The sequence below is a fragment of the Megalobrama amblycephala genome, unplaced genomic scaffold (genome assembly GCF_018812025.1).
Source record: "Megalobrama amblycephala isolate DHTTF-2021 unplaced genomic scaffold, ASM1881202v1 scaffold407, whole genome shotgun sequence".
In the NCBI taxonomy this organism is placed as follows: domain Eukaryota; kingdom Metazoa; phylum Chordata; class Actinopteri; order Cypriniformes; family Xenocyprididae; genus Megalobrama; species Megalobrama amblycephala.
Genome location: NW_025953361.1, coordinates 1 through 9457, shown reverse-complemented (window position 1 = coordinate 9457; position 9457 = coordinate 1). Strand labels below are relative to the sequence as shown.

General features: G+C 36.4%; 1 protein-coding gene across 2 annotated transcripts; it reads right to left on the bottom strand.

Annotated features, from left to right (window-relative positions):
- Positions 1-813: 813 nt before the first annotated feature.
- LOC125261381 (GTPase IMAP family member 7-like) lies at positions 814-7649 on the bottom strand. 2 transcript variants are annotated; one of them, XM_048179957.1, is made up of 3 exons: positions 7124-7649; positions 6471-6557; positions 814-1854 (listed from the first exon to the last, which is right to left on the bottom strand). In XM_048179957.1, the coding sequence occupies exons 1-3, from the start codon at positions 7137-7139 to the stop codon at positions 1127-1129; spliced, it is 831 nt and encodes a 276-aa protein (XP_048035914.1). In that variant the 5' UTR covers positions 7140-7649; the 3' UTR covers positions 814-1126. The 2 variants fall into 2 exon arrangements, with proteins under 2 accessions (XP_048035914.1, XP_048035916.1); XM_048179959.1 differs by lacking the exon at positions 7124-7649 and having other exon boundaries at positions 6471-6479; positions 6510-6556.
- Positions 7650-9457: the final 1808 nt, after the last annotated feature.

The following is a 9457-nucleotide window of genomic DNA, read 5'->3' as shown; positions in this document are numbered from 1 at the left end:
CTGACAAAAAGGGATTTGTTCGGTCTGTACGATTGAAGGAAACAGGATTACTGGACAGACCTGTTTCCAAAATCTGCCTGTTGTTTGAAGATATAAAGGACTGATCTTCAAAGAAGTACACATACACCCTTTTTTTGGCTCCTTTTGCATAATTTTAAGATAATTGTAGTTACACACCAACAATTATGGGGTCGGTGTGTAGGAGCCAGTGTTGTGAGTGTATTGCGGGCTGTCACCAGGTAGGGGCAGTGTGCGCACAGAGGGTTTTTAAACAGGTGTTTTACACGTAGAGGAAATTGGCTTGGGGGAGGGGAACGCATGCAGTTTTTTTTACCACACACACACGGGCAGTGGAGGCCTCACGTTGGATGTCCATTATCATTATCATTGTTTAAGTATGTAACCTAACCATTTGCATTATATTTAATAAAGTAATCAAAAGATCGACTACAAGAGAACTTTGAGTGTGCGTAAAGTATGCGTTGGATATCCAAGCCATCAGCAGTTATTGGAGCTGCTGGCATAGAATGAGATTAATAGAGAAACAGATCAGCTGTCAAGTTAACTGTTTATGATGTTTGAATGAGTGTCAAAGTTATTCACTGATTTTTTTTTTTTTTTTTTGGTTTTATAACTTCATTAAAGGTTGAGATGTTACTGAACTGTGAATAATTCTGTTATGGCAGAAAGATCACTGTAATGCATCAGTACTTTGATACAGTGAAGAGAAAATACACCATCTTTTGTGCAAGATGAGCAATGAAGACACACTTCATTAACACTCATCATACAAACCATGCTTAATTTGCTCAAGATAAGGATTTATTAAGTCCATGTTACACAAACAAGAAACTTCTCATCTTACCACAGGTCGAGAGCTGTCTTAGTAGAGAGTTTCCTAGAAATTAGACTCTATAAAATAGCATTTTTGTTTAGGAAGAATATGATAGATAGTTCCAGGTTTTTACAATCACAATTCAACAGATGAAATAATCAATATACATACAATGTAGTATATACTTAACATGGCAATCTTAAAATTCTCATTAAATCTTTTAGATAACTAAATTAGAAATTAGTGTATGAAGATCTGGCCTTTGTTGTTCAATCAGATTAAGCATGGGCCTTATTTTCCTTTTGCTAGTGCTATTCCTACTACTGCTGCTACTCCTGCTACTGCTACTCCTCCTATTGCTGTTAGAGCTGTTTGCCCATAGTCCATCAGTTTTTGTTTTAAAGCCTCTTGTTCAATCTTTCTCTGGGCTTTTTTAAATATATCATTAGTATAGTGCTGTCCTCCATTGATCTTCACCATTTTATCAATCTTCTGCAGCAGTTCTGTGACCTGAGAGCGATTAATCATGTCTTCATTGTTGAATGAGTGAAATCTGCCACTGCACTCATCAATAAGAGCCTTGAGATCATTACTTTCACTGATGTATTTATCTAATGAAATCCCCTTCAGATAATCAGCGTGAGTGAACAGAATGATGGTGTGATGAGAAGCTTCTTTTCCAAAGTTTTCCTGAATCCATTTCACTGTTTTCTTCTCTTCTTCTGTGAATCTCACACCCAGTCTGATGACCAGCAGAAACACATGAGGGCCAGGAGCAGACATGTAGATGCACTTCTCGATCTCTTTCTTCAGCTCTTCTTCACTCATTGATGTGTCATACAGTCCTGGAGTGTCGATCACTGAGATGACTTTATCCTCCACTGTTGTCACATGTCTTTGACAACTTCTAGTAACAGACTTAGAGGAAATACCATGTTTAAACTCAAAGTTGCCAATGATGGTGTTTCCTGTTGAACTCTTTCCTGATCCAGTTCTACCCAACAGCACAATCCTCTGATCTGCAAAAGAGAGAGGAATTTAAAATGTTATTTACACTTGTAATAATAATTCAGCACTTTGTCACTGCTCAATTATTAATTAATCATTAAGATACTGATACTGTGACTTGATTGCTGCTAGATGCGGCGCATCTTGACGCACTTCACGCGCAGGACTTGAAACAACCACACATGTCTTCAAAGCAAAGCAATGTTAAAGGGACAGTCATCACATTATAAAATGCGGTTATATTTTTTTCCGGCATCACCGGGGTCCTCCCTCAGTCCGGGGCCCTGGACTTAAGCCCAGGTAAGCCTGTGCATTAATGCGACCCAGTATGGAGGCAAAGAATCTTTTAGAACTTTTCTAGAAATCACACTTTTAATATTAGCTGACCTCATACAGTACATCCAGATTTTTCAAAACAATGGGAACCCTGGTTCTTCGACGGGGAAAAAGTTATTGAGGGGGTACATTAAAATAATGTTAATTAACATTTTTAAATATCTACACAAAGGCCATAGCATTGACATTAGACTTCTATTGTATGTATGTATACTTTATTTGCTTCCATTTTAGAACACTGATTATTATTTAAATAAGATTTGTATTGTATTACAGTGATGATAAAAGAGAACTGAAATCGAATGAATTTCTGATTTGTCTGATATGTCTGCTGCATGACGATACAGTTTGCTTTCTCATGACACTAGCTTTAATTATGCAAATTTGCTGCATAATGAATCGATAAAAGCGACTGGATATAAACTAATGCAAATAGATGGTAACAATAATGACATTAAACATTTGGGTTGAACTTGAGTGTGTTTTTGTCACATTGTTTTAAAGATCAAAGTGCAGGATAAAAAAGTAATTTTTTCTTTAAAGAATGAATTGATTCTGAACTGCCGAAACGAGTCGTCAGCAATTCCAGTCTCACTTTCTGTTACAAACCTATATAACATTAACAATGTAAAAATTTGCATAATGGTAGCCGATGGTTTTCATTGGTTGCTCACAGCATCTATTTTGACCTGCCTTCAAACACTGTTGTAGTTGAGACTGGAAGAGTTTGGTTTGTGTTGTTGACATGTTGAGAAGATTTTTTTTTTTTTTTTTACAGCGCAAAAGGAAATCCACTTTGCGTGCACTTCCAAAAGACGAGGACTTGCGCTGGAATTGATACGGTAAACTGACGCCTTTGTTACTGTTCGAATCTGCGTCTCATTTCAGAGGCTGCATCCTGTGGAGCTCGCATTTGAAGGCTGCATACATCATTAGGGATGACTTTTTTAAGAAACGTAACCATAATAAAATTGATGGTTATTCCTCGTAAGGTGCAAAATGCTGTATTTTCTATCATACTTTGCAATCCAACGGTTATTTTTCTTAAATGAGCCGGCCTCAATGAGGCCTTCAAATGCGACCTCCGGAGGATGCAGCTTTCATGTATCAAGTGCTAAGGAAGGCTCCGGAAATCCAAATATGGTCATTTGTTTGGTTTCCGACATGTGATGTAAGTGGTAGACCAGTCACAACAGACTGGCCATCTGACTAATCAGAGCAGAGGAGACTCTTGGAAAGGAGGGGTTTAGAGAGACTGACCCTGCATCCCAGTGTGCATACTATCCACCCTAATGAATGACCTGTTGAACTCACCTGACTTGGCTACTCGCTTTGAATTCCTAATAATAGACAAGTTGATGTCATAATAACATCTCGAGAATATGAAACATATGAGCTTTTTAAACTTTACCAGTCACAAATACATATGTAGAACATTCTTTTTCAAAGCTGTCATAGAAAAAACAACAACAACAACAAAAAAAACAGCAATGGCAGAAGAAAGACTTATTCTGATATGCATGTCAATCGAAAGTGTCGTAGTGAAGGAGTAGAACTTTTCCGACGTCATAAGGGATTTTGTGTCCTGAAAAAGCTTAAAGGTGCCCTAGAATTGAAAATTGAGTTTATCTCGGCATAGTTGAATAACAAGAGTTCAGTACATGGAAATGACATACAGTGAGTCTCAAACACCATTGTTTCCTCCTTCTTATATAAATCTCATTTGTTGAAAAGACCTCAGAAGAACAAGCGAATCTCAACATAACACCGACTGTTACGTAACAGTCGGGATCATTAGGGGTGATGAACTGAGAAATCAAATTTTCCTTAAACTTTTGACATATAAGAGGTCATCATACTTTAAGAATATCCTGTAAGTTTTAGAGCTGAAAACTTCCTTGTTAGTCCAGTAAAAGCTTTAATTGACACCAGACCCAGCAAACGACAGGATTTACAAAGTGGGGATCTATGACGTCAAAGGACAGCAAGCACCGCCTCTGCAAAAGAAGATCAACGCCTACTTCATCACTGCCTGTTTAGCCCCGCCCACCTATTCAGGCATGACATAGAACACATTAGGTAGCCTAAGTAACACAGGCCTATATGGTGCTAAGCAATAAACAAGCCGTTGAGGATTACAAAATATTGTGCAGTGCCTGAACTCGACAGTAATGCAACAACATGTAAGTAACTGTGTTAAATCTAATGCCTGATCTGATATTAATGATTCATGTACAGTCAGATGAACTTTGTCTGTGTGTCAGTAAATCAAACCCATGACTAAACGTCAGCTTGCGTTGTTTCTCTCAGTAGAATGAAAATAATCTGTTATTTAACGCTGATTAAATTATATAAAGAAAGCGATCAAAGAAAGCTCCTTTTGCAATCGTTGGAGCAGCGAGCGCTGAAGCTGTCAATCAAACAGCACGAGTTTATCAGTGACTGACGTGCAAAACTCATTTTATTCAACAAATCTCTTAGTTATATTGCGTTTGCACTGTTAGTGAAGATGAAAGCATTTGTTATTGTGCAGAAATTGAGTTTCAATGACGAGATCACTGCTTTCATGAGCTCTACGATCTAAATATAATGCCATAGATCTAAATGTAATGCAACACTTTTCACGATTAGTTAACCTTAGAGCTGTAATAGTAAAGACGCACTAAAAGAGAGAGTAATACTTGGCTATTTCAAATGTAAAGATGTCAGCCAATCACAGTAGTGGGCGTTTACACTGAAGTCTCACAGAGACACGCCCCTTAACAGGGCGTTCAAACCAGAGGATAAAATCAGGGTAGGACAAATGCCTTTTATTTATAAATTATGACAATTTTGGATGTAAAAAGCATACAAACATTATAAGCGCACTCCAGGAAACATTATAAAACAATAAACCAAAGCAGTTCATGACCCCTTTAATATATATGACCCCAATATTTGCATATGCCAGCCCATGTTCAAGGTATTAGACAAGCCAGTATTAACGTCTGGATCTGTGCACAGCTGAATCATCAGACGTTATGCAGGTAAGCAAGCAAGGACAACAGCGAAAAATGGCAGATGGAGCAATAATAACTGACATGATCCATGATATCATGATATTTTTAGTGATATTTGTAAATTGTCTTTCTAAATGTTTCGTTAGCATGTTGCTAATGTACTGTTACATGTGGTTAAAGTTACCATCGTTTCTTACTGTATTCACGGAGACAAGAGCCGTCGTTATTTTCATTGTTAAACACTTGCAGTCTGTATAATTCATAAACACAACTTCATTCTTTATAAATCTCTCCAACAGTGTGTAATGTTAGCTTTAGCCACGGAGCACAGCCTCAAACTCATTCAGAATCAAATGTAAACATCCAAATAAATACTATACTTACATGATCTGATATGCTGCATGACGAACACTTTCCATTTTTGAGGGTTATATTACCTGCGTGAACTTTGTTTATGCAAGTTTATTATAGAGTCGCGAGCTTGGGGGCGTGGAGCGCGAGCATTTAAAGGGGACGCACGCTGAATCGGCGCATATTTAATGATGCCCCAAAATAGGCAGGTAAAAAAAATGAATAAAAAAAATCTATGGGGTATTTTGAGCTGAAACTTCACAGACACATTCAGGAGACACCTTAGACTTATATTACATCTTGTGAAAAAGCGTTCTAGGGGCACCTTTAAGCAAACCTTTGTAAGTTAGCCCCCATGATCTGATTACATTTTCAGCATGATAAAAAAGCATTCAGAAAGGAACATTTTTGTATATTTTCAAATTAAATGTTGTATATGAGAGCTTTATTGCATTTATTTCTGCAAAAAAAAGGCTGAATTGATAGGAAGATGGAGCTGGTGTAGGCAGTAGTTCTAAGTACTGTAAGCAGCCTGTACAAATAGTTCAGACTATGTGCCAATAGTAGTTCATGCAGTGATATTTATATTTTATAACAGACCTATAGGTTCAAATGTTTTGGTAATGGCATTTATTCATGCAAAATAAAAGGATGATAACTTGCACTTTGTGATTAAGAAGATTGAGTGAATGTAGGTAATAGTTCTGGTGGATGAAGGGCCCCCTCAAGAGGTAAAGCCCAGGGGCCCCTTGTAGTCTTAATGCGGTCCTGACTCCATATCATGTTTTTTGTTTGCCTCCACTTAATGCAACCAAGCCATAGATTATAACTTACCTATATATATATTTTACCTTTTTTTTTTTTTTTTTTTTTACATGAAAATCTCTCAGAATTAAAAAAATAAAATAAAAAAATGAAGCCACATATGGCTAAATATTTACCCAATTTTAAGTGCAAACTTTCTTTAGCAATCTCCTGTATCAGTCCTTCCATCTCTTCTTGGTCTGCAGCATCCTTCTCTCTCAAAACTATCAGACAGAGAGAGCAGTCAGAATGAGATTTATTATCAAGTCTGCTTACACACACAATGAATTTGTCTTGGTGAAATTTTACTTACACACACACACACATCAGTAAACAAGCTTTACAATATTTCACTGATGGATGAAAATAGTGTTATATAGAGCTGATTTTACAGATTTTATATGAATTTCTGAAAGCAAAAGAGCGACCTGATTGTCAGAATCATAATGAATATTTCAGATGTTAGGCCTACTTCAGATTTCATCTTTAAATTCAAAGCCTGATATTTTTCTGTGTTGTTTTTTTTTTTTTTTTTTTTTTTAGAATTTTTACTAACAAAAAACAATACACGCAGAACTGCATCACAAAAAAAAAAAACCAGTAAATTTTAACGTTAATTCAACCTGCGTGTGTAGGCTATCTGTCCATGTGGCTCTCAGTTCATAAACGCCCCTTGAAATGCATAATTCATTAATAAATCCTTGCTTAAGTAGGAAGAGATTTGATTATGATATATCATGCAAACGTTTAACATGTTAATGTACATAATTTGTTGTTCATAACACTTTACCTGTACTCTTCGCCATTTTCTGTTCACCACCAACAAAACCGAAAGTATAAAAGTGAGTCACGTGATGATGAAACGAGCACGAAACTCGCCTGCGCCCCCCAGTGGAAGCTATAAATTAGTTACAGATTTATGACTTCCTCAGCAGACAAATGTCAAAGTGCTATCAAAATAGAAAATTAAAGATTCTCAGTATTTGCACATCTCATGTGCTGTGAACATCTGCTTCGTTATAAATAATTATCTAATGAAATTGATCAAGGGAAGAAGATGATGTCGTGGAAACGAAAGCTTGAACAGCAGCTCCAGCTCGACTCCTGGTGAGTTTATATGCCTGTAATAACGTGTTTTACGCAAATGCGTTTGATTGATTATATTAAAAATCACTATGAGATTGTGCTGATGTTGTGGATTGTATTTATTTTAGTCAGCAGATGGCGGCGAGACTCGAAACACTTCCTGGTAAGCAAGAGACTCTGTTTACGCTGTTAAAGGTCCCGTTTTTCGTGTTTTTTTGAAGCTTTGATTGTGTTTATAGTGTGCAATATAACATGTGTTCATGTTTCGCGTGTAAAAAAACACAGTATTTTCACATAATTTACTTATCTGTATACCGCTGTTTCCACTGTCATAAAAACGGGCTGATGACTTCCTTGTTCTATGAAGTCCCTCCTTCAGAAATACGTAACGAGTTATGATTGTTCCAGCGGTTCCTGTGTTGTGATTCGACAGCTCTGAGCGCACCGTGCCCGGAAAAGTCACGCCTCTTACCATAACGTGGAGATCACAGTCTATGGTGGAGATGCATGCGCTCAGTGTTATTGTAAACATGTCTTTAATTTTACCCTATCAATTTGAGCCGGAATCAGACCCGGTGATTGAACTGCGGGTTGAAAATAACAGCGTTTCGACGACATGGCGACAAACACACTCTACAAACGCAACTCTTGTGTATTCCTGTGGGCGGAGGTTAGTCAAAAAACTGTTTTAGTGACGTCATTAAAGAAGGAAGTAGAGGGATGTAGTCCAAACTGGCCGTTCGATGTAGGCGACTTCTGTTAAATAAAATATCTCGCTTGGCATTGAACTTTGAGCTTTAAAATTTTACAGATTTTATTTATACTCTAACAACAACATTACACACTAACTAAAGTTTGAAACATGGACTGCGGTCAAGCCAGCCGCAGTTTGAAAATACACGGTCAAGCCAGCCGCCCAAAAAAAAAAAGTGTGTGCGCCTATTACTATAAATACGGTAATTTCAGGAACAGCAGAGAGAGAACGCGCTTTCAGAGCGCTTGAGTTGCCCATATCTATCTATCTATCTATCTATCTATCTATCTATCTATCTATCTTTATTCAGTCTAATATATAAAACATCTTTCTTTCTTTCTTTCTTTCTTTCTCTCTCTTTTTCTTTCGATTATATATCCATCTCTTTCTTTTTTCTTTTAATGTTTCTTTCTCTTACTATATCTTTCTTTTTTCTAATATATCTATTTCTTTTTTCTTTCTAATGTCTTTCTTTCTAATATTTCTTTCTTTCTCTTAACATATCTTTCTTTTTTTGTATTATATCTTTCTTTTTTCTAATATATCTCTTTCCTTTTTCTTTGTAATGTCTATCTTTCTAATATTTCTTTCTATCTCTCTGTTGTTATTTTCATATATATATATATATATATATATATATATATATATATATATATATAACAATTACTCTTGAATTAAATTGTGTTACTGTCTTACTGCATAAGGATTACTATCTGATTAGGCCTATAAAGACCTCATTTTAAATAAGTAGAAAATACCAATGGTCTGTTTCTATAGGGGACGTCCCATACAGTATGCATACCTCATAAATATCCCTTTTACTGCAGCATTTTGGAGATATGCCACATTATTCGACTTCAAAAGCCTATAAACACCTCATTTCAAATAAGTAGAAAAAACTAATGGTTTGTTTCTATAGGGGACATCCCATAGAGTATGCATACTTCATAAGAGTACATTTTACTGCAGCATTTTGGAGATATGCCACATTATTGACTTTGGAGGCCTATAAACACCTCATTTCAAATAAGTAGAAAAAAACAATGAACTGTTTCTATAGGGGGCGTCCCATAGACTATGCATACCCCATATCAGTACATTTTACTGCAGCATTTCGGAGATATGCCACATTATTTGACTTCAAAGGCCTATAAACACCTCATTTCAAATAAGTAGAAAAAACTAATGGTTTGTTTCTATAGGGGACATCCCATAGAGTATGCATACCCATATGAGTACATTTTACTGCAGCATTTTGGAGATATGCCACATTATTCGACTTCA